Below are 26,526 nucleotides of genomic sequence, written 5' to 3' on the forward strand. Positions count from 1 at the left end.
TTTTGGATCCATTTTTGAACTGTTCCAGCATTACCTCTGTGCAATGCTGTCATCAGCTAAAGCTCGAGCGAGGGTCAGTCAGGATAAAAACACCCCTGCGGTTCATATGGCAACTCGAATGCTTGCTGACTGCGAAATATTATTGTGTGTTTGTGCGAAGTCTATGTGCGGCCTCTTTTCTTATTTATAGTCCACCTACAGTAACACACGGTAGCTTTAAAAACATCATTGAGATGTTAAAGATTGTTTTTGCTTCTGAAAACGGTAGCTCTGGTTTTGTTCTTAACATCAATCTCTTCGCACAGTAAAAATAGTGTTAAGTTCTACTCCCAGCATCTGGCTACTATCAGTTTATTGACATTTGTTGTGACTTTACCTTGCATTTTAACTCAACTTTATTTCTCAGGCGAATTTTGTATGTAGCATGTACCTGATTTAAAGCAGAAATTTAATGAATAAGTTCCCCCCAAAATTAAAATAATATCTTTCAAATCTTTAAAAAAAAGGCCTTATTATAAGCAGAATGTCTGTCCACACAACTCTTTTCCATTCAATGAAAGTGAATGGTGACCATGATAGTTAAGCAATATTGTAAGTGAATAGCGACTTAAATTCCAGTCTATTCCTGACTCTAAGCTATCGTATGGCTTTCACACATTTGGAATAAGTTGAACAGACTACTTATGCTTTTATGGTGCTTTTGTGCCCTTTTTGGAGCTTGACACCCCTTCGTCCCCATCCACTTTCATTATATAGAAGAAATGAAGAAAGTAGCCTCTACATTCTACTAAATTTCTCCTTTGGTGTTCCATGGAAGAAAGAAAGTCATACAGGATCGGAACAAATGAAGGTACATAAATGATGAAAGAATGTTCATTTTTTAGGGTGAACTATCCATTTAAATACTAACCTACATCACAAACCATTTGACTATACTGGAAGGAAAATCATCTACAGCTGGTCAGTCAATTAGGTGTCTTTGTATTTTTAATCGAATTTTGCGTGAGCTGTATATGGTAATTTTCTTGGATGATGGAGAAATTTCTCGCTAATGGATATTTCCAACTCCAAATCAAAGAGATGCGGTTGACAGGGCCAGAATAATGTGCTCCCATGAATAAACCCTTCAAGAAAATTATCCTTTCTTGCTAAATTACTTGGGCTTTGAGGGAATGGCCCATAATGCAGCATGGTGTGAGAAGGAGACATTTTTCAAATAGAGTTAAAGTGATAGTGCATCCTCCAAATGAAAATTCTGTCATCATTTACTTAGCAGAATTGACAGAATTTTCATTATTGGGTTTACTATTCTTTAAGGGTGCTTTCACTCTTGGTCCGATTGCTTGGATCGAACCCAAGTTAGTTTCGCTGGTCTCTGTTCACATCATATTATTCGGATTCTAACCGCGGTCCGAATACGTCATCAGTGTGAGTACAAGCGCCGGCTGTTTTATCACTGTAACCAGGTAACAAGAAGACATCAATTTCACTGTGTAATTAAAGTATTTATCTCTTTGGATTTACCACCAAAAATTTACATGCACAGAACAAAACTTGTGTTTGTCTCCAGCAGATGCAATGATGTGCAATGATGTGATGAATGTGATGTGATTTGTCTGCTGCGAGCCCCCGGATGCATTACAAGAAATGTGAAGAATGTGAGCTGCTCTCTAAACGGGATTTATATGGAGACAAGCAGGTATGAGAAATGCATTATACCATAATAATTGTGATCGGGAGCCTGCAAACATGCAAATTTTGTGTCAATACAAGCGGTTTACAACCATGGTTTGGTACGATTGTGTTCATATCAGCAGCGAACCATAAAGGAGTTCACATGAACTCCTTTTCAAGCAGACTCGGGTGCGGTTTGTTGGTGTGCACCCAAGTTTGGAAAACAGTGTTCATATCATCCAAATAAACCGAACTTTGACATCATTCGAACCCGGGTGCACACCAAAAGTTCTAGTCTAAAAGCACCCTGAAGTAATGATTCTTACCACTGTTGGGGCTGAGACTGAACTGTTCTGCTGTGTTGCCTGACTTGATCCTGTAGGACACTCGTCCATTTTCCCCCTGGTCTGCATCCTGGGCCATGACATAGAGTAGGACAAAGCCAACAGCCTGGTCCTCCATCACACTAACAGCTGTAGGGGAGCTGAAGATCGGTGCATTGTCATTCTCATCAGTCACAAACACTCGTGCTGTTACCGATCCCCAGAGTCTTTGATTGGGATCCATAACTGAATCTGTGGCATGGACCACCAGGAAGAGGCTGGAGGTCTTTTCATGGTCCAGCTCTTGGCCTAGCGTCAGGACTCCCGTGACTGGATCAAGAGTGAAGAGATCTGAGCTATCAGGCCACTGCTGTTGGATAGAATAACGTATCTCACTGTTGGGGCCACTACCATCCTTATCGGTGGCCTGGAAGGTGTAGATCGAAGAACCTGCTTGCATATTCTCAGGAATGACAATAGTGACCGGATCTTCTGGAAACTGTGGTGCATGGTCATTACTATCCTCCACATTGATTTCTAACTGCACCATGTGACTGCTTGGATAGGCCTTTGAAAAGTCATCCACCTCAATCTGTAGAGTATACCGTGATCCCTTTTCATAGTCCAGCTCTCTAGCCAAGTATACATCTCCTGTCAGACGGTCCACCATAAATGTCCCATCATGATCTGTGCCTCCCACTACCAGGTAGGTCACCTGACCATTTGCTATGACTTCAAGCTGGTCATGTGACCTGATTGAACCAATAACAGAGCCTGGTTTAGCCCCCTCCACTGAGTTGAGGGTCATGGATAGGGTGTTGGAATTTGGAGGGGTCCTTGAGGAGCCAATGACCTACAGGTTGAGAACAAGGAAGAGTATTTTCATTTGAAAAATTGTTTAAATTGTGATGCTACAAATTCTGCAATTCTAAAGATAGATATTAAGCAGAACGTCGACATTTTACAATATTTCCCGGGAACTATGAAGCTCCCCAAACAATTTTTAAATAGTTTAAGGGACACAAATGTGATAACGAATCCTGTGAAACTCAACACAAATGCCTCAGTTAATAAAAAAGCAGTTCTGAGTGACAGAACAAAATAGATTCTAAATTCAGCCAGTTTCTGTGCAAGCTTGATAATACTCAGTCTAATTTCACAGACTAAAAATACTTGGTGATTCTCACAAAACCTGTCAAAAAATGTCCTGGTTCTGTTCCACTACAAAAGCAAAAGAAACAAAAAAGAAACTAGATTTTGCATATATAAAAATAAAGCCTATTTTTAGGGCCACAAATGTTTTTACATTGTGACATTATTTTCATGACAGTTAAGCAACGTACAGACCCAGTACAGATTTATAACATAAAAGTGGACTAAACAATCCCATTGATGACCCACAAAACAATATAAATTGAGAAATATGTATATATATATATATATATATATATATATATATATATATATATATATATATATATATATATATATATGTTTTATATACACTGCTGAAAAGACCAGTCCAGCTTGTGTTGTGTTTTGGATGCTGGTCCTAATCATGGGATGCTGGTGTTCTGGTCTGCCCTCCAGGCTTCTTAACTAGAAATAGTTCACCAGCTAGACCATAACCAACCCAGCACTAACAGCATAAATCACACTGGACCAGCATGGAGATCCATGAACTGGTCTTTTCAGAAGGGTATACCCATTAAAGCACATACAGATGGTTATTTGTCATCATTAGACAAAGGTTTCAGTAAATTAAACATGGTAAAATATGTCCTTATTGTTTTAAGGGTCAACTGAGTGCATTAGAGAAAGATTACGATGCATTGAACCTGTCTGTCACAATACAGGCCCATTTCCATGTCCTTGAAGTAGAGCCAGAAAACTCTTCAGTAATCATGACAGGTGAAGTCTTTCATACTAATATCCCAGTGAAAAAAAAAAAAACAGTACACACATTCCGGATGGCTGGAATGAAAGCAACAGATGGATTGAAGTTGATCCATATTTTGGGTACACTGGACTTTTAAGGCGAGGCTGGTATTACGGCATGTAAAATATTATCTTGATATTGTTATGGTGCATGACTCTCTGGTGCAAGAGTATCAGTTGGTGCTACTGTGTTAGGGGACTGAAGTTTGCAGCTTGCCATTTGATCATAGGGAACCACAGCTGGGCCTCATCAGAGCCATCTGGGAGCACTTGATTCAAAGGTGCATTCTCTTTCTCTGCTATTTCTCTCTTTCACTCTCTCTCATCTAAGCCTTACAAACAGGGAGCACCAAAATTACAGTCAACTGCATGCTCTACAATTAGCATCCAATTCCCTTTTTGAAATCACACCTGTAAAAGCATCAAAGATATTTTACTACAAAATAGATTGTACCGTTTGCCAAGAATAATTCTGCAAAGCACAACTCTTTGGAATGTAGATATCTGGAAACTTTTTCGATGGACTGAAAAGGGACACAAATGAACCTATTTTCAAAAATACCATGTGACCAGAGGTTCCAGACCAGAGGGTGATTTTGAGTCGTAGGCATTATGAATTATTGGTCAATGTATTAAAAATTCAGTAAATGATGGAAAATTTTCAGTTTCACGGTACCTCTTTGTATTACATGTCTGATTCATGCCATTCCATGCTGTGCATTGGGATTAATTCATGGTTTTAAGTTACAGCCTGTTCCTCTGGAACAGGAAGCAATCCTGGGAGTTTGGAGGTGTTTGTGTTTGCATAGACAGGAGCTGGCCTCTGGGTCAGAACTAATTTCCCTGCTTGAATACTGATACCACAGCTCAGGGGACTGTGAGCGTGATGATAGTTTGGCAGAGTGAAAGGTGGCTAGTTCATATTGGAAGTCACTGTGTACAGTTGTAAGCTGTGGTGGTCATGCAGTAAGACTTCATGACTGCAGCTACACTGCAAATCTCATTCAATACAAGACAAAAATAGATCCGGATTTGAACCTGCATCTCCCATATGAGCACCACAGCTTAACATCCCTGGAAAAGTGATGTGATGTGTTTTGAAATGTGTCTGTAAAACCTCACCTGTATAAGTAAGGCAGTGGAAGAGCTCTGAGATGGTGCCCCGCGATCCGAGGCAGTCACAGAGAAGCTGTACTCTGCCTTTTCAGCTCGCCTAAGGGGGAAGGAGGAGCGCAGCTCTCCAGTGTTTGGGTTCAAGGAGAAACGTTCCACTCTAGAGCCTTTAAGAGCAAGGACAAATGGAAACATAAACAGAGACAAATATGGAAGTATAATTATTCATACAATACATCACGTTGGACACAAAGAGAAGTGTAAGGACATCTTACTTTTTGTAAAAGGAGACATTTTGCAATAATATCCTCTGGGAATAACATGAGCCAATACTTTTTTTTAAATAGTACACCGGAAAATGAAAATTCTGTCATAATGTACTCACGCTCAGGGGCTTAGGAACCATTATAACTTTTAAAAATAACTAAATTGGTCTCCCCCACTTTTGAGAAATAATGTAAAAAAGTGCAGCCATCACCTAAAACGAAGCCTTTAAGACCCAGCAGAAGCCCCTGCCAGCTGGTTGTTTCGGCAGTGTGTGGAACTAAATCAAAAGCACTAATCCCACTGGCTAGCGCTCCCAGTCAGCTTCTTTCGTAGAGTCATGTATGTGACAACACTAATCTAATGTCACAGTATACATCTAAATAATGACATAATTATTTGACTTTTCCATGTTTTTGTTTGGCTATTATATTGAATTTAGTATTCGTGATGGTTTGTGTTATCTGATTTAGAAAAAAAAAAAAAAAAAAAATTATTAGTGACCAAGTCAAAAGTGTAGACAGAGAGGTGACACAAGCTTCTGAAATTGTTCAGGTAAAATCATATTTGACACGGACATTAAGGAATTTTTTTGTGTGCTTTGATTCTTTGGTTCTGGCTGACTGGACCAATGTTTGGCAACAGTCTTTAAATTATATGATAATTCTTTTGTTTAATATGAAAACTGTACTTCATGCATGGCTTCTATATTTTAGCTCTAATTATTAAAGTTCTATCATCAAAAATACTGATGTTTCTTAAAAGTTCAGTTGATATGCTTTCTTTCAAATGATATCACATATTCTTAAAAACATAAAACATATTTTAAAAAAAAATCCTTAAAATTCTTTAAAACTGTTGTATTGTGAAGAGAGGCTGATGAGATTTAGTGAAAGTGAATGGTGACTGAGACTAACATTGTGTTTGACATCACCTTTTGTGTTCAACGGAAGAAAGAAAGTCATATGTGTTCGCAGAACAACACAAGGGTGAGTAAACTACAGAATTAAAATTTTTGGGAGAACTATCCCTTTGATAGTCTATTCTGGTTCTTGCTTACCTGATAATGAGTAAAAAATTGTGCCATTCTCTCCCTCATCTGGGTCTTTGGCGTTCAGAGTTCCTAATAAAGAACCCGCAGGAAGACCATCCTGAACCTGCAAAACATCAACCAAGTTACAAACAACACAGTCTGGCTGCTTATACCTGATCCTAACAGATCAGCTAGAGTGGGAACATATCCAAGGTCACATAAACAATTTTTGAAAGATATTATGTACAGACTCAATGACATTTTTATGATGTGTAAACTGTCCTTTAATAAACATATGATGGTCCATGCTGCAAGCTCCTATGTTATGACAAACTGATTTAAGGCTATGAAAACAGTCTGTGCCAGTCTGTCTCTTGCCTGAATGAGAATCTCCCTGCCAGGCTGTGTGTGGCTGAACGCTGGAGCGTTGTCATTCTCATCGAGCACAGTGATGTGGGCTGTTCCAGTGGCACTACGGGGAGGGGTACCTCCATCCTGGACCACAACAATCAGCTGATAACTGGACTGGTGCTCACGGTCCAAAGCTGCTCTGGTACTGATTTCACCTACACAAACAAAGAGAGAGAGAGAGAGTAAGTAAGACAAGATGCAGTAGTACTTTGAAGACCTTAGTTAAACATAGTAGAGTAAAAATGTCCTGGGCTGCGTTTCCCAAAAGCATCGCAAGCTTAAGTTGATCATAGAGACCATTGGCGCCAATGGTTTCAAAGATCTACTTAGGCTTACAATGCTTTTGGGGAATGCAGCACTGGATGGTAGTGGATATCTACTACCATCCAGTGCTGCGTTCCCCAAACTTGGCTGCAAGACAATGAGCACTTTCTAAATGTACTGAAAGGACATATATTGAATGCACAAATCCCAGTTCAGTGGCATTCTCCAAGATCTAATACTCAAAAAAAGAATTTTTGTTACTTATTCATTACAGTTAATTAAAAAGAGTTAGTATCTTAATTAAACTTAATTTCATTGTGTGCAATCAATTTAAATTTGTAAAACAGAAGTTCACTTAAGTAATTTTTTCCTCATTTAAAAAGTTTTACTCCTAAGTAATTTTGAAACAGTATAAAATCATGTACACTCATATTAGATGAAGACTCCAGTCATATCAGTAACCTTGAATAAAAAGCTGTTTTATTCTACATGGAGAGGGTCCCCTCATGGGGGCTGCCATGTTAGTATCACATGATCAGCCGAATACTACTCGCTTAGTGTCATAAAACGCCCTGTTATTTGATACTTTCACTCATGGATTACATTAATCATGGCTGACTGTGAATAGTGTATTTCTACAATGGCAATGATTACTGAAAAAACTCATGTTTAAACGATGCTGCATCCATGCCTCTAGGAGTCAGTAAAAATCCAAGATGACAAATTGAAAAAAGGAATTACTGAGTGCACCTTTAATTCATTTGCATTGGCACTATATGAATAATTGATTTGAGCATTATTTTTTAAATCTAACATCCCTCATCCATGTAGCTGCTTTATATATATATATATATATATATATATATATATATATATATATATATATATATATATATATATATATATATATATATAGGCCTACTTTTAGTATTCCATACATTTTTCATTTTTTCCTCCTTAAATGTGTTTTTAAGAAGCCAATCTTTAAAAAAATAAATAAAAAAATGATTTTTTGGGGTGAATGTTGTGTCACTTCATCAAACAATGTGAGTCAATGGAAAAATCTCGATTTTAAAGCATACTTTTCTTTGGAGTGAATTTTGTGTGACTTTTGCAAGCTGTGCCATTAAACATTAAAAAAACATTTTGTCCCAAGAAAACTGTTCAGAGTCCCAGTTCAGAGTGTCAGCTACCATTAGGTGTAGTTGTCACCATTTTTAATTTAAAAAAAATAATTATTTAATGGCTTTAAAAACAAACATTGCAGTTGTGTTACACTGGGTCTATGAGGGTTAAATAATTAAAATACAGTAATTTCTTTGTTTCTCTCTTTTGATGAATACTAGAAAAATATCCAATCAAAAAATTGATGTTTGGTAAAAAGCCAAACATTTGTAAAAATGAATTAAAAATATGTAAAGGAATGATTTAGTAATGTAAAGTAGCAATATTTTTAGTATTGTGCTAAACAGAGTGACTTTATAAAAGAAGCTTTCACTTTGTCATTGCATCTAATAGGCATAATAGTCTAGTTTGTACAACAATACTAGTACAAGTCCGTTTAGAAAGATTATTTTTTTGTTTAGAAGTCTTAATCTAATTCTGTGAAAAGGTTTTCTTCAACATAATTAAGTTCATTAATAATTTTTACTTTTGAGTAAAGGTGTGGGTTGTATCGCAGCTCACCAGTCTGGGAATTGATCTGGAAGTAACGGTCCGTGTGAAGTAGCCTGTATATAAGCAGACTGTTCAGGCCAGCATCACGGTCCGTAGCAGACACTCTTCCAAAGCCTGTTCCAGCAGGCAGGTTCTCTCTCACCGCCAAGAACACTCTCTCCTGAGAGAATCGAGGTGAGTTATCATTCTCATCCATCACTGAAACTCTCACTGTTGCGCTGCCTGTCTTCCTCATCTGCCCACTTCCTGAGGTGGCAAGCACAGTTAGCAAGTAGATATCCTTGGCCTCTCGGTCCAAAGCGCTCTTAACAAACAGCCAGCCACTATCTGGGGAGATTCCAAAACCTGCTGTATCCCCATCAGGCCGGAGATGGTATGCCACAGGGGAAGATGTCATGGAATCTTTGGAAGAACCTCCATTTCCCATTGGATCTCGGTTAAGAGCCCGAACCTGTAGGAAACGGGTGTTGAGTGGTGTGTTCTCCTTAAGTTCCACACGATAGGTCACTGTGTCAAACACAGGACCCTGATCGTTCTCCGCCTGGATGTGGACCACTAGGGTGAACGTAGCACTAAGCTGAGGAACACCGCTGTCTTTTGCGATCACTTGGAGGTCATAGCGAGGAACACTGTCGTATGACAGACTTCCAATTAGGCGGATTTCCCCACTGCTGCGTTCCACTCCAAATGTACGTTGCCCTCCGGATGACATTAGGTCAAAGCTAAGCTGTCCGTTAGGGCCTGAGTCATGGTCCTCAGCCTGGACGCGGTACACAACAGTGCCCATCTTAGTGGCTTCAGGCAGCAGCAGTGACTCTGAGGAGGACAGGAAAAATACGGGGGCGTTATCATTCACATCTGCGATGGTGATCCGAACGAGAGTCTCTTCGAAAGCTGGAGGGGAACCACTGCGAGCTTGAATCTTCAAATCGAAAGAGGGTCGAGTCTCGTGGTCTAGAGGAAGACTTGTTCTAAGTGCTCCAGTCTCAGAATCTACCATGAAATAACCATCTGGATCCCCGGCTGAGATGGTATAGGTGACATCCATTGAAACTTCTGTAGAACGAGAGATGGGAGAAGATAAGTAGTCATTTAGCAAAATCTCCCTTTGTGTTCCACAGAAAGATAACAACACAGATTTGGAATAACAAAGTTGAGTACATGATGACAGAATGTTCATTTTTTTTTTGGCTGAACTACCCCTTTAAGTCTCTTGCAAAAGGGCACAATGATGATATCTCATGAGCCACTCTTTGTGGGATTCTAACCTACAACCTTTTGTTTTAGCAGCCCCAGATCTTAACTACTACACCACACATTACTCCAAAAAATGTAAAGAGAGTAATAAAATAAAAAAGTAAATTAAAAAAAAAATGTGCATCATATAGAATTCCCAATTTTTTTTCAGCATACAACACCAAGAAATGCCTTTGCTATGAGAAAATATACATCAACAAACAATAATTTCCAACAACATGAGGTAAAGTGGAATCTGTGATGGATGTGGCTGTTTAATGAGGTTCACGCAGCAGCTGCTGTTTTATTTGCACAACTGGCTCAGCGAGAGTAAAAATATTCCCTATCAGGCTTTTCAACAACTCTAACTGTCTCAAAGACACCAATTCATGGTTCTGAGAGCACACAGAATGTCTCGGTTACGTATGTAACCTTGGTTCCCTGAGACAAAGGGAACGAGACATTGCATCAGGAAGCTGACTCTATGGGGAGTGTCCTTCTATACGACCTAGTTGAAACCTTTCTACAGTGACTGCAATTATAAAATTGGCTATGGTGTTTAAGCCCATCCTTTTAGGCACGAAGCTGTCTGGTATAAAAGTGGGCAAGCAAACACCATTCCTCAGAATTTTCTGACTGAGGCACAAGAGAGCATCGCTCGCACCTCAAAGAACTCTGAGTCTGTATTGCAGCCATCTTACGCAATGACTCATTCCTTCGTCTCAGGGAATCGAGGTTACTTACCTAACCGAGACGTTCCCTTAGGACTCAGTACAACTGACATTGCGTCAGGAAGCTGGCACTATGGGGAACAGAGTCCCATCACACCACACTACACGACATAACCTTCAAGAGAGGAAACATGATGCCACAGTCCCAAGGGACTGCGACCGACATGAGTATGCCACAAGTGAATGACCCTCATGGAGTGCCTGGAGGGGAACACTCAGAATGGATATATTAACTATAGCCATATAGTATGAATCAACCCTTTCACGAACCCAGTTGTGAAGGAAGTTTATTTGTAATGAAAGTGCCTGTTACTTTTGGGAAATACAATGATCTGAATGGAGGCCATTGTGTAAAAACACCCAGTTCTGACATGCCCGTGAGGACTTGCCATGCATTCGCACAGTGGGACAGCAGGCTCATTAATTAATCTCGGCTCATAACACCGGCGCATCTTCAGATGGAACCGTTGAAGACAGAACAAAGTTGAAACGGGGCGGACAAAGTGCAAATTGGATCGTATAACCATGTTTGATCATTTTTAGCACCCATTCGGAAATGCCCGTTAGGGCTCGCCACACGTCCACGTAACGGGACAGAGGGCAATTTGGTTTATTCATTGTATGATATAATGCGCCGCTCACCATTGGGAAGCGGTTATGCATAATGTGTCATAATGCTCTTTATTGAAAAAATTTGAGCATCTCGTACATGTGCAACTAGCGCTGTACTCTTTTTTGCATTCTTTATTGCATGTGATTGAATGTGAGACACAGAAACAAGATATTGAACAACATTTTGAACAACAATATTCCTTTCCCAACAAACAGCAGTGGGGAAGAGAGGAACAGCATTGTGTGTCAGGAGCGCTTTTGCTGCGCGGCACGGGGCTTGCACTGAGGCGGCTGCCTTTGTTTGGGCCACGGCTTATGTGGTTTTACCAACGGCTCGGTGCTGATATTTGGCAGCACTGAGGATGTGGGGTTTTTAGCTGGGCGCTGGCCTGAGACAGAGCAGGAGCAAGCCAGTTGTGATGAAGTACTGCTCCGTTTTGGCGGGGGGGTGGGGGGGGGGTGGCAGGGGGCAACCAATAATCCTCTCAGCAGTCCGAACTGTCCTTTGTAGTCTTCTTATGTCTGATTTCGTAGCTGAAACAAACCAGACAGTTATTGAAGTGTAGAGGACAGACTCAATGACCGCTGAGTAGAACTGTATCAGCAGCGCCTGTGGCAGGTCGAACTTCCTCAACTGGCAAAGGAAATACAATCTCTGCTGGGCCTTTTTCGCAGTGGAGTCAATGTGGGTCTCCCACTTCAGTTCCTGTGAGATGGTAGTGCCCAGGAACCTGAATGACTCCACTGCTGCCACAGTGCTGTTTAGAATGGTGAGGGGGAACAGTGTTGGGGGTTCCTCCTAAAGTCCACAATCATTTACACCATTTAGAGAGTGTTCACCTCAAGGTTGTTTTGACTGCACCAGACAGCCAGCTGTTTAACCTCCCTTCTGTATGCATACACATTGTCATCTCGGATGAGGCCGATGACAGTGGTGTCGTCTGCAAACTTCAGGAGCTTGACAGAGGGGTCCTTGGTGATGCAGTTGTTGGTGTAGATGGAGAAGAGCTTCATGACCACAGACGTCAGGGTGACAGGTCTGTAGTCATTAAGTCCTGTGATTTTTGGTTTCTTTGGGATGGGGATGATAGTGGAATGTTTAAAGTAGCATGGGACTTCACACTGCTCCAGTGATCTATTGAAGATATGTGTGAAGATGGGGGCCAGCTGGTTAGCACAGGATCTAAGACATGCAGGTGAAACACCATCTGGGCCCTGTGCTTTCCTTATCCTTTGTTTTTGAAAGTTGTGGCTCACATCATCTTCACGGATCTTAAGTGCAGGTTGAGTAGCAGGAGGGGGGAGGAGGGGGGTTGCAGGAGGTGTTGGTGTTTGTGTGAAGTGAAGGTCAGAGTGGGTGTGGGGTGTGAGATTGGGCCTTTCAAATCTGCAGTTAAACACATATAGGTCGTCAGCCAGTTGTTGCTCCACCACAGGGTTGGGGGTAGGAGTCCTGTGATTCATAAGTTGTTTCTTGCCACTCCACACTGATGCAGGGTCGTTAGCTGAAAACTTATTTTTCAGCTTCTCAGAGTATCTTCTTTTAGCCACTCTGATTCCCTTATTCAGTGTGTTCCTGGCCTGATTGTACAAGACTTTATCCCCAATTCTGTAAGCATCCTCTTTGGCCTGACAAAGCTGCCTGAGTTCCACTGTAAACCACGGTTTGTCATTGTTAAATGTTAAATAAGTCCTAGTAGGAATGCACATATCCTCACAGAAACTGATATATGATGTAACAGTATCTGTGAGCTCGTCCAGGTATGTGGCTGCAGCCTCAGATATACTCCAATCAGTGCTGTCAAAGCAGGCTTGTAGTTCCAGCTCTGATTTGTTGGTCCTTTACAGTCCTTACTACAGGCTTAGCAGATTTTAATTTCTGTCTGTAGGTTGGAAGAAGATGAACCAGAGCGATATGCATCCTTTATTGTTGTGTAGCAGTGATCCAGTATATTTCTGTCTTTGGTTGGGCATGTAATGTACTCCTTGTATTTGGGCAGTTCACGTGTGAGGTTTGCTTTGTTAAAATCCCCAAGAATAATAATAACTGAGTCCGGGTATTGTTGTTCTGTGTCTGTGATTTGATCAGCCAGCTGTTCAAACACATGTTTGGCGTGATATATACACTCACCAGAATAAACGAGGAAAACTCCTACGGTGAGTAGAAAGGCTTAGAGTTAATAAAGGCTTACAGTTAATAAAGAGCGCTTCCAAATTAGGACAGCACATCTTCTTTAATGTTGTTACATCTGTACACCACCTTTTCATTGATGTAAAAGCATGTTCCAATGCCTCTTGTTTTCCCCGTTAACTCTGCGATGCGATCCGCTCTGAACAGCTGAAAGCCCAGCAGATGTAATGCGCTGTCTGGAATGGCTTCACTCAGCCAAGTTTCTGTGAAGCACAAGGCAGCAGAGGTTGAAAAGTCCTTGTTTGTGTGGGTGAGGAGATGTAGTTTGTCCGTTTTGTTAGGGAGAGAGCGGAAATTCACTAGATGAATGCTCAGCAGCGTTGTTCGAAAGCCCCGCCAATGGAGCTTGACTAGTGTGCCTGCTCGTCTCCCTCATCTGCGTCTCATAGCACGTTTAAATACTCATAGCATGTTTAAACATAACGTTGCTGTAAGATCCCGCCCGCTGACTCGTGTATGTCAGTGGTGAAGTAGTAGAAGGCTTCTAGACGAGAGATGAATCGCTGTCTTGAATGAAGAAAATTCTGAGGAATGGTTTTTGCGCTCCCATTTTTATACCAAACACCTTCGCTCCTAAAAGGGCAGGGCTTAAATACCATAGCCAATTTTAGAATTGCCGTTATTGTAGAAAGGTTTCAACTTGGTCGTATAGAAGGACACTCCCCATAGCGTCAGCTTCCTGATGCAATGTTAAGTGTACTGAGTCGTAAGGGAACTCATGTTAGGAGAACTGTTCAGAAATATGCTACAACATATGGCTTCTTACATTGCACTATATTTTAGGTTTATCTGTAGACAACATGATGGTAATTCCCAGAAGGACATGTAAAAAAAGCAGATATTTGTAAAATGTTGGCTAAAGCTTACCATTCCTGTTGCTGGCCCGCACTACGCCAACCTCAGTACCCCGGAGCACGTCTTCAGACACGGTGAAGAAGTAATGTGCTTGCTCGAACACTGGGGGTGCAACTGAGCCGGACACAACGCTGATGTTCACTCTGGCATTGACAGGTGCTGTGAGACCACCCCCATCCCGTGCTGTGATCACCATGGCAATGACAGAGTTGGCCTTTCCATGCAGGGAGCGTGACAGAGAGATCACACCTAACAGGAAAAAATGCAGAGAATATGAATGGAATAAATCCAGATACTATTAAGCTTTAAGTCGGACAATTTAATATGAAGATACAGCGTTTTTTCATTTTGACAAGCGTTTACAATGTAGTGTACTAACCTGTGTAATTATATACACTGTGCATACAGCATTGACACATTTGCTTATACATATCGTTATTAATAATAATAATAATAATAATAATAATAATAATGATTATTATTCTTATTATTTATATAAAGGAGCGAATGCAACATTATTTTTTAACTTTTTATTTTGTTGAATTTTTGTTTAATTTCAAATTCAATTAATTTGTGACTAAATGTTAAAATATTTTGTTGCACTTTAATAATTGTAAAAATATTATTAAATATTATATTCTTATTATTAATTAAAATAAGCGAATATTACATCATTTTTAAACATTTTCTCACAACTTAATTTCACTATGTACAATTTAAATTTGTGAAATGAAAGTTTACTTAAATCATTTGCACTGTAACTACATAAATAATAATCATTGGCCAAAACTGGATGTACAAAATTCAGATCCATACCGACACAAACACATTGGAAATAGATTTTTTTTTTAATCCAACATCATCCATCCATGTACACTGGCGGCCAAAAGTTTGGAATAATGTACAGATTTTTAAATTGTACAAATATTTCACAATATCACTGTTTTTGCTGTTTTTGGATCAAATAAATGCAGCCATGGTGAGCAGAAGAGACTTCTTTTAAAAACATAAAAAACATCTTACAGATCTAAAACATTTAAATGGTAGTGTAGGTCTAAAGTTTAGAAAATGTATAGTCAGATTACTTCTTTTAACTTAAACTTGATTTTGTGAATAAGCTACAAACATTCATTCTCTCTCTGAGGAGGGGTCTTTGTCTCCTCAGGTGTGAATCACATCAATTTATGATCATCCACGCCTCCTCGCATATGGCCTTTCTAATACAAAAAGTGTCTTACAAAAGTTAAATGACTATACTGTTTTGTATGAATGAGTGCTCAGGATGGTTTTCACATCATTTTTGTAGTAAAAACTCTGGCCACAAGATCCAGTTCTCAAAAGTCTTGTGAACAAATGTTTAGTATGTGTTATATGGCCTTATTTCAGTGACTTAAATTTTTGTTTTTTCAAAAACCATGCATAAACGTTATTTTCTCAAAAATACAAACATGTACATACATGTTGTTCACATATTATTGTAGCCCAGTTTGTGCTGAATACAGTGTTAATCAGACTTTAGCCATTAATATGTTTTAAGCAACTGAACAAAGCACAAATGTTAAGGCATGTCAAAACTTCTCCAGGGCCTAAAACACCCTCAGACCCCAGAGGGTTCAACAGTATTTAAGCAGTGAAATAATTTTAAATAAATACCTGTGTCCTTGTTGAGGGTGAAGAAATTGGATCCACCACCAGGGACAGTGTGATATGTCACTTTTCCATTTGCATCAGCATCTGGGTCGTGGGCTGTTACCCTGACAACGGAGGTCCCAGGCGTGCTCTGTGTACTCAAGCTGATGGCATAGTTCACGGGGTAGAATGTGGGTCTGTTGTCATTAATGTCCACCAATGACACCTTCACATAGGCAGATGAGGTAAGCCCTCCCTGTAAGGAAATATTAACCACTGATTCCATTAATTCCATTCTGAAGGATTGTGGATATCTGTCACATACTGTCTAACATACTGACTAATAAGTCAGATGATTTCTTACATGTAATAATACAGATTAATTCTTCACAGTGGGACATGATTGCTCTTCCAGGTTGTAAGAGGTCAGTAAGGAGTAGTATGTACTGTAGGCTCCTCAACTGTCAAAGGCAGTATGTTATGGCTGCATTAATAATTGAAATGGCAACCAAATAAAACTGCTGCTAGCAGCTAATAAAGGAAATAGTGGGAGTGTTTGTGTATGTATAACAATGTGCCCTTGGGACACTCGGTTTTATTGCCTTTTAGTTTAGAGAGCCCATGACTTTTATTGCTGGCAGCTCAGAGAAAACGTCGTGAGCAGGGCATGTATGGGCCTGACTGGGCATCTAGGTGCAATATGACAGCACTAATGGCCTTTTTAAGTCACACTTGAAGCTTCTGCAAATAGCTGCAGTGTGTAATTTCTGCGCCACTAGCAGCACCAAATGAAACTGCAAAACTATATTAATTAAAGTTAAGTGTGTACCTTTTTCAGGGCTAAACTACTTTCTCCTATCCCAGCTTAATATGCAGAGAAAACTCTAAGTACAGTTAGCCATTCGTAGTTTCAGTTTCACAAAAAGGGTAAACACAGTGTCTCTGTGGCACTATAAAAATTCCTCCAATGGCATGAGTTGGAGGCGGGACTATCTGTTTGTTCGATGAACAGCAGACGTCTGTTGATCAAAAATCGCCATTGATGTCATAACAACTTTCATGCAATGCTTGCTAAATAGTGAACATTTTAACTTACATGTTATAAATGCTTAATAAATAAAATTATTCATACTTCAAAAACAAAATGCCCTTATTCCTGATTTATGTCAAAATGCAGCAAAAATAAAGGTAAAAATTAAAAGGTAAAATGGCTCACTATTTGGCAAGTATGACAAGAAAATCACCTTTTACATGCGTGTTGTTATAAACACAAATCAATGATTTAAATTAGCCATTCATAGTTTCAGTTTCACAAAAAGGGTAAAAACAGTGTCTCTGTGGCACTATAAAAATACCTCCAATGGCGTGAGTTGGAGGTGGGACTATCTGTTTGTTCGATAAACAGCAGATGTCTGTTGATCAGAAATTGCCATTGATGTCATAATGACTTTCTTGCAATACTTGCTAAATAGTGAGCATTTTAACTACATGTTATAAATGCTTAATAACTACAATTATTCATACTTCAAAAACAAATTGCCCTTATTCCTGATCTATGTCACAATGCAGAAAAAATAAAGGTAAAATATACAAGGTAAAATGGCTCACTATTTGGCAATTATGACATGAAAGTCACCTTTTACATGCGTGTTGTTATAAACACAAATCAATTATTTAAATGAATCACTTATTAGTCATTAACAAACACCTTTATAAACTCTAAACAAAGGGAATAGTTTATAAAGGATTTAGACTCAAGATGGCGCCGAGTATGGCTGCTGCGTTGCGAGCTCCGACACAACATTGTAGTGTTTTATTTGTTTTGTTTACAATTCTTATGTTTTTTGTCTTGGATGTTGTCTGCCTTATTGTCTATGACAGACAAACACTTTTGGACATTGGTTCTGCAATTACACTCCATAAACCGGACTTCAAATTCCTCAATGCTGACCCGCTGTTTACAAACACACCAGCGGAGCCGTTTGTCTGGGCAGCCCGGCCGCGAAAACGCAAAAGGAAAAGGGGAAACAGAGCCGGCATTCTCATTAGAGTAAGATGTCGTGCAAATCGACCCCCGCTACCCAGTATTCTACTGGCAAATGTTCAGTCTCTGGGCAACAAGCTCTGCGAGCTGAGAGCGCGGATCTCTTTCCAATGAGAGACGAGGGTCTGCTGCATTATATGCCTTTCAGAAACTTGGATGTCTGTGGAGATCCCAGACTCAGCCATTGAACCTGCGGGGTTCTCCGTGCACCGAGCGGACAGAGCGAAAGACCTCTCAGGTAAAAGCAGAGGTGGTGGTGTATGTTTTATGATCAACAAATCCTGGTGTGATCAGAAGAATGTACATTCTATCAAGTCTTTCTGCTCTCCTGATCTGGAATTTCTCATGCTTCTGTGTCAACCATTCTGGCTACCGAGGGAATTCACTGCTTACAGGCAGAAACTGAAACAGGAAGCACCCACCCTCAGAACGATCCAGTGCTGGTCGGACCAATCAGACTCTACGCTACAAGACTGTTTTGATCACACGGACTGGGAGATGTTCCGGTCCGCCTCTGATGATGACATCGAGCTTTATGCTGATAGCGTAACGTGTTTCATCAGAAAGAGCGTAGAGGACGTCGTTCCGACCAGAACAATACGGATCTATCCGAACCAGAAACCTTGGATTAATAGCAATGTTCGTTTGGCACTTGATGCACGGACCTCCGCTTTTAATTCCGGGAACGCGGAGGAGCATAAACAAGCCAGTTATCAGAGCAGCCAAAAGCCAGTACAGGGACAAGATTGAAGGACAGTTTAACACCACCAATTCTAGAAGCATGTGGCAGGGAATTAATATCATCACGGACTTTAAAGGGAATAAAAACTCTGCCATGAACACCGCTGCCTCTCTCCCGGATGAGCAAAATACTTTTTATGCTCGTTTCGAGGGAAATAACACCGCCCTCGCGTAGAGAACTCTCGCGGCCGAAGCTACAGAGGTTAGTTCACTCTCCATCTCTGTAGCGGATGTAACCCGATCCTTCCGACGAGTGGATATCCACAAAGCTGCGGGTCCAGATGGCATTCCGGGCCACGTCATCAGAGCGTGCGCAAACCAACTGGCTGGTATTTTTACGGACATTTTCAACCTTTCCCTGTCTTTGTCTGTAGGTCCCACATGCTTTAAAATGTCCACCATTGTGCCTGTTCCAAAGCAATCCAAAATCACTTGCTTAAATGACTGCCGTCCTGTTGCTCTGACCCCCATCATCAGCAAATGCTTTGAGAGACTAATCAGAGATTACATCTGCTCTGTGCTGCCTCCATCACTAGACCATTACAGTTTTCTTACCGCAACAACCGCTCCACTGATGATGCCATTGCATCTACAATACACACTGCTCTCTCCCACCTGAAAAAAAGAACACTTATGTGAGAATGTTGTTTGTAGACTACAGCTCAGCCTTCAACACCATAGTGCCCTGCAAGCTTGATGAGAAACTCCGGGCTTCAACAGCTCACTGTGCAGCAGCTGGATCCTGGACTTCCTGTCAAGCAGACGCCAGGTGGTTAGAATGGGCAGCAACATCTCCTCATCACTGACCCTCAACACTTGAGCCCCGCAGGGCTGTGTTCTCAGCCCACTCCTGTATTCCCTGTACACACATGACTGTGTGGCAACACACAGCTCCAATGCCATCATTAAGTTTGCTGATGATACGACGGTGGTAGGTCTGATCACTGACAATGATGAAACAGCCTACAGAGAGGAGGTGCTCTCTCTGACACACTGGTGTCAGGAGCACAACCTCTCCCTCAACGTCAGTAAGACAAAGGAGCTTGTGGTGGACTTCAGGAGAAGAGATGGAGAACACAGTCCCATCACCATCAATGGAGCACCAGTGGAGAGAGTCAGCAGCTTCAAGTTCCTGGGTGTCCACATCACTGAGGAACTCACATGGTCCATCCACACTGAAGCCGTTATGAAGAAGGCTCATCAGCGCCTCTTCTTCCTGAGATGGCTGAGGAAGTTTGGAATGAACCGCCACATCCTCACACGGTTCTACACCTGCACTGTAGAGAGCATCCTGACTGGCTGCATCTCCGCCTGGTATGGCAATAGCACCGCCCACATCCGCAAAGCACTGCAAAGGGTGGTGCGAACTGCCAGACACATCATCAGAGGTGAGCTTCCCTCCCTCCAGGACATATATACCAGGCGGTGTGTGAAAAAAGCTCGGAGGATCATCAGAGACTCCAGCCACCCGGGCCATGGGCTGTTCTCACTGCTACCATCAGGCAGGTGGTATCGCAGCATCAGGACCCGCACCAGCCGACTTCATGATAGCTTCTTCCCCCAAGCAATCAGACTTTTGTACTCTTGATCTCCCACGATCAAAATACATCAGCACTGCACTTTATTACTCTTACTCTTATATCTCACACTGGACTGTCATAAATTATATTAATATTATATTATATTCTCTCTTAACAACACACTGGCAACTTACTATCAACCGACAGCCTGAATGTCGATACAGTACAATACAATACTGTACATTTTATATATACTATATATACTTTTTTTATTGTATAATGTGTATTCTATATTGTGTGTATTGTATACTGTACATTGTATGTTATTATTTGTATATCGTGTTGTGTGTAATTATGTGTATATTAATTTTAAATTGTGTTGTAAATCTAATGTTTATTGTAAATTGGTATATGTCTCATCACTGTCACGACTACTATGTTGCTCGGAACTGCACCCAAGAATTTCACACACTATTGCACTTGTGTATATGGTTGTGTGACAATAAAAGTGATTTGATTTGATTTGATTTGAATATTAATGTAAAGTGTTAGGGAAAAATGACCCCCTTTGCCTTTAAAAAGCATTATTTTGTATTAAATGACAAGGCTTGGTTGCTTAGCAAGCCTCTGTATCATTAGGTAACAATGTTACATGTTATAACAATGTTATACCATTGTTATACATTTGTTATTATCTTTGAAAAAATAAAATAGTGCACTGTGGCTCTTAAAGACTTATTCCTAACCCCATCAGCTGCAGTGACAGTGAAGTCAAAACTGTCTGATCCTTCATCTCGATCCAGAGCCACACTGGTGCAGATCTGTCCAGTCTCCTTATTGATAGTGAACTGGCTGGGTGGAGCACTAGCAGGTCCAGATCCAATAGAGTATGTGATGGCCCCAAATGACCCACCATCTGCATCATCTGCTGCTACCTGTGCAACACAAAGACAAGCACTGTCAGAAATATGGTCCACTGACATATTAAACATATTAAAAGAGAAAGAGAGAGCAGTGGGGATGAAAATTGTTTCCCCCCTACATTTCACATTCTCATGTCAATGGAAAAGGGGCCGCTTTTGCTGGGTGATGGAAACTTTTAAGCAGGGGAACTAAATTAAAACTATTGAGCATTAGCTGCTGGTAGTGAAGGATGTTACCACTGATATTGGGGAAATATGGTCCACAAAGGGCTTTGACCAATTTATAGCAACATTAATGTGAAGACAGAAGAGCAGATTCATCAAATACGTACAAGCACATGAACCATACGCAAATGCACCCATTCTACACTGGATACATTGGATTGGTGAGGGACAAATGTGAAAGAGTTCAGGGTGAGCGTTATAGCAGTTGCTAAAGGCTAGTAAAGATCCATATGAGAAAAGGGAAGTATGCCTTGGATTTCTTTCCACAAGCCATAAAAGTCTTAGTTTATCTAGGCACCCAGCCCTCTCTGTGCACTGGTATCTGTACAGCACCTCAATGATATTTTGGTAATATGACAGGGAAGCAAATTGAATAACGTGTAAGAGACAGCGTGGATCGAGACAAAGAGAATCTTTTCTGTTCCAAAAGAAGTTTGGCAGATCAGGAACAGAGTGGATGTCAGAAGTTGAGTCTTTAGGAAAATGCATCATGACTTAAAAACATGGAGCAACATTTGAGAAAGAGCCATCTGATGTACTGTTCACTAGATGGAAATAAAAATGTGAGAAAATCATGTATTTTTGGTTCTGGTCATGTTGAGTTCATACTAAATAATTTAAGTCAAGGTTATCATCTAGGTCCAAGTTTTCCAAGCAAAATCAGCTCCAGAATTTCATATATTATCATTAAAGAGAAGTAATGTACATAGAGAATAATGTACAGTTGGACATTATCGTAAAATAAACCCAGACAGGTTGATCAGCACCCTTCTATTACCCTGAAGAGGTTTATTTTGCGATAATGATTGGCTGGCTATGTATCCTTCCACTTAAAAGACTACTTAGCAAATAAATGCATCTGGCACCAACAATCATGCCACGGTCCAGATCACTGAGATCAAATTTTTTCCCCCATTCTGATGATTGATATGAACATTAACTGAAGCTCCTGACCCATATCTGCCTGATATTTTGCACTGCACTGCTGCCACACAATTGGCTGATTAGACAAACGCATGGATGATTGTTGGTGCCAGACGGGCTGGTTTGAGTATTTCTGTAACTGCTGATCTCCTGGGATTTTCACGTGTAACAGTCTCTAGAATTTACTCAGAATGGTCCCAAAAGCAAAAAACATCCAGTGAGCGGCAGTTCTGTGGATGGAAACGCCTTGTTGATGAGAGAGGTCAACAGAGAATGGCCAGACTGGTTAGAACTGACAAAGTTATAGTTTATTAAAATGTCATTTTGAAGCTAGTAAATCAGTTTTACTTAAAATATAGGGAATAGTTAATAGAGACTTGCGCCACGTATTTTTACACAGTACATGCATACACACCACCATAGATAACAAAATCGTACTATTGTCACGGCTGTATAACCACAGAAAAACAGCTGCACAGCTGATTCCCATTACAGTCCTGACATGGTAAAGAGCAGAGCAGAGAAGTCATACAGAACTCCAGAATCTCAGGCCCTCACTCAACAGGGCTCCTGCTACCGGAAAGGTTAAGGTCACAACCCCTCAACTCTGCTTTATGTGGTGACCCCTCTCCCACCATGATGTGCTCTGTAAACAAAATTACTCTGGTGGTCCACAAACCTTTTCATTCATCAATTCCATAAAGAGCTGTAGACCCTAGTGCCTGTAACACAACAAAGGGCTCCCTGCAAAACATTAAGGGGAAATGACCTTTGACTCTGCTGGGCCTGTTTCTCGGCAAATATTTAATATGTTTGGCTCTGGAAGACGTTCCATAACCTTGCTTGGTGCCATTTACGAGGACTGTAAAAACTGGGCTTTTTTGGAAGATCTATTAGCTTTGAAATCTGGCTAAAATGGCATGGGGAAATGCTCTGGAGGTGAAGCTATTTATTTCATCAATTCCAATAATTCTATTTTGTTAAAGATTTGATTAAACATTTTTGTCATTGTACAGAGTACAAGTACAGAGCCAATGAAATACAGTTAGCATTTAACCTCTAGTGCAAAGACTAAGTTAGGTGCAAATTGGTAATGGAGCATTGAAAACATAATATACAGTATATAATAATAAATAATATATTGGTAATGGAGACATGCAAACATAAAATATATACATACTGTATATTAGTGCTGTCAGTCGATTAAATTTTTTAATTGCAATTAATCACATAATTTTTCATAGTTAATCGTGATTAATTGCAGATTTTGAAAGTGCTGAAATTTGACTCTGTATACTTCAAAACGCAATTATTTCCTTTTAAGTAATGAAAGCAAAACAATACATAACAATATAATGCTTTATTAACATTTTCCAAACAAAGCCTTCCACAGTATTAAGATAGAAATGCACTAAAATAGCACCACTTCAATTAACATTAAATGTTTCCCAAAGTATAAGTGGGAGTTTGACTAATTGAAAGAACTTGTCCCCGCATAGTGTGCATATTCATTGCAATGGGCATTAAAACTCTTAAACTCTCATCCTCCACAATATTAATCACCCAGCAGACTGGTTTCTGGTTTGCTACATCGTTCACAATTCGCGTCAGGGCGACAATGCCAGCTTCATGTGCCGCTTTGATCTCCACATGAAAAGCACTGCAGACAACGTCTCATTCTGCATTTTCATGATAGTTAAGACTTAACCTACTTCTTCAGTATTTAAATTGCACCTTACAGAGGCTGCAAAGTACTTGCTTTCTGTCAGTCACAAGTCCCATCTGGGCTTGTTTTCTACTTACTAATAGCGTTAAGAGGTCCTTTCCCATTGTTGTTGTGTGTGTGTGTTGTGTGCGTCAGTGTAATGAGACTGGGCAGACTCATTGCAAAGGTTCTGCTCTAGTTCCACCAGTGTTTTAGCTGGTTTATGCTTTATTAATGGTAAATGCATAAATCGCGATTAAGAAAAAATGAATCTGCTGTTCCATAGTCTGCAACATCATTGTGTCTGATATTGGCACAGAAAAGCAAAAAAGTCACGTAATCTACAATCTTTAAATCAGATATGGCCAAAGTCGGTCTTGTGGTGCAATCACAAATCAGAAACTAAATATAAACACCTGCTCTGAGAATGTTGTCCACATTTCTCCATGTATTCCCATGTGCATTTTATGTACCATTACAGAAGTCTCTAGCAGTTTACTGTGGTGTTCTGGTATGGCAAGAATGGCTTATGTTTGCAGTGATAGGCCAACAGGTGAATTTCTGTTATGGCTGACCAGTCTTCAGAAGCAAAAGCCCAACAGCAATAGAGCCATATCCCAATCTCAGCCCCAGTGAGACCATCAGTTCTGACTTTCTGCCCTCGTCACCTCTTTTCCAGCTGTCTTCACCATTACTGTATCACCTTTATTTCCTGTTGGAAATATGTGTGGAGAAACACTATCTTTTTGACAAATCAAGGCCTCATGTTTGCTCGTGTTCTTGGGATATTTCTGTAAAGTGGGAGGGATTGAACACCTGCGATAATGATTCGGCCTGGGATGCTGGTCTCAGGGTGCTAATAGAAAAGACAAGTGTGGCCCACCTGCTGCGAATGACCTCTAAAGCACCCCTTGTTATCCCAGAGCCTCTAGAAAGTTTCACCATAACTTTTGCAGTGCAGACTAGAGCTAATAATTTATACTGTATTAAAGAATGCCAAACCCTATAGGATTCAAACATAAGCATAGACTGTGCTTAAGCTGTGGATAATTTGATCAGGTGTAAGGGTAATGATGTATGAAGGTTCAAGGGAGGAATAGAATGTGTGTGTTTGTGTAAGTGCAAAGTTGGGAGGGCAGTCACAAATCTTGAACTGATCAGAGACCAGCGTCAAGCATCCCTCACCATTTAAGAGGGTGCAGGTGAGAAAAGCATTAGGGGGCCCAGTGAGGAGCCTGACCCTTTGGGTGATGAGGACTGGAGGCCATTGTCCACAGGGAAAGAAAATATCCACAGTTGCATAAAACACCTCAAGTTTTTTCCCTCAAGTATAAAAATTAAAGTGTGATTTTCCCTTACCTAAGGAAATAACATGAGGGTGTTGCATATAATCCCTTAGACAGTTCTCTTAGTTAAGGGAAACCATTAAGGAATTTACTATAGTAAGCCAGATTTTACCGTAGTAAACCTACGGTAAACCTACGTAGTTACCCTACCTACATTCAGAAGATCGGAAATGTTCTGACCAACATCTGGGCAATTTTACCACATAGAAAATAAATGAACTTTATACTAATATTAATAATAATAATATAAATATGTTTAATTTATATAGTGCTTTTCCTGAGCTCAAAGTGCTTTACATGCAACAACAAACATAAATACATCAAAACAAAACACAAAAACAATAGTCCACTCAAACACAAATCACTAAAACAATACAGTCTACAAAAGCACAACATAAAAATCCAGGAGTAAAATGTATAGTCCAAAGTGAAAATGTGGAAGTGCACAAGTCCGATCCAACAGTTGAAAAGAAATGAGCAGAGGGGAAAAAAATTACATGACCAGAGTTGTCCCTCATGGAGATGATGGCACCAAGCAGGTAGACTGGGTAAAACACCGTACCAGGCTGGTGAGCAGAGCAGCCGGCCCCCACACATCAGTGGGAATGACGAAATCCGGCGAAAGTCCGTTGGAATTAAATCCCACAATCCATTTCACGGGTGTGCAAAACAAAAGGGAAAAAAGTGTATTTAAGCAAATACAACGAGACGGAACAAAACTAAAGACAAACAAACAGCTCCGGAGTGAAGCGGCAGCCAAAACGCACACGGCGTACTCACACCGGAAACACACAAAAAATATAGTATAAATTATTCTCCCGAACTCTTCTGAGGCAGCAAATAAATGCACGAGGGGAGAGTTGTCACGTGACAACTGTTACTTTTCACAGCACTTTTCAGGCTGCACCAATTACAGTCCTTTGTGATTACTGCATAAATATTATTTTTTAACTAATTTCTTAAGGAAACACGAGCGGATTTCCATTTGTATGATATACAATCCTTGAAATTAATAGATTCAAACACTTTTTTTGTGTTAAAATATTTCCTGTGTAAGTAAAAAAAAAAACGTTCTGAGTTTTGCATGCGGACCAATTAATGAAGGATTCCGCTTTCACGGCCAGTAAGTGCCCTCCTGAGGAAGACA

The 26,526-nt window shown here is 40.3% G+C and overlaps 1 protein-coding gene across 1 annotated transcript in view; it reads right to left on the bottom strand.

The window, feature by feature from the left end:
- The window catches only part of dchs1b (dachsous cadherin-related 1b), a 157,382-nt gene that overhangs the window by 15,951 nt on the left and 114,905 nt on the right, over window positions 1–26,526 (bottom strand). The window contains exons 3-10 of the mRNA XM_051686208.1: window positions 21,003–21,191; window positions 15,976–16,207; window positions 14,335–14,571; window positions 8,707–9,753; window positions 6,724–6,911; window positions 6,373–6,469; window positions 5,058–5,215; window positions 2,001–2,850 (exon numbers count right to left, since the gene is read on the bottom strand). Of these exons, the coding sequence (XP_051542168.1) occupies window positions 2,001–2,850; window positions 5,058–5,215; window positions 6,373–6,469; window positions 6,724–6,911; window positions 8,707–9,753; window positions 14,335–14,571; window positions 15,976–16,207; window positions 21,003–21,191 (2,998 nt within the window). The remainder of the gene's footprint in view (window positions 1–2,000; window positions 2,851–5,057; window positions 5,216–6,372; window positions 6,470–6,723; window positions 6,912–8,706; window positions 9,754–14,334; window positions 14,572–15,975; window positions 16,208–21,002; window positions 21,192–26,526) is intronic.

This window comes from Myxocyprinus asiaticus, chromosome 43 (assembly GCF_019703515.2).
Source record: "Myxocyprinus asiaticus isolate MX2 ecotype Aquarium Trade chromosome 43, UBuf_Myxa_2, whole genome shotgun sequence".
In the NCBI taxonomy this organism is placed as follows: domain Eukaryota; kingdom Metazoa; phylum Chordata; class Actinopteri; order Cypriniformes; family Catostomidae; genus Myxocyprinus; species Myxocyprinus asiaticus.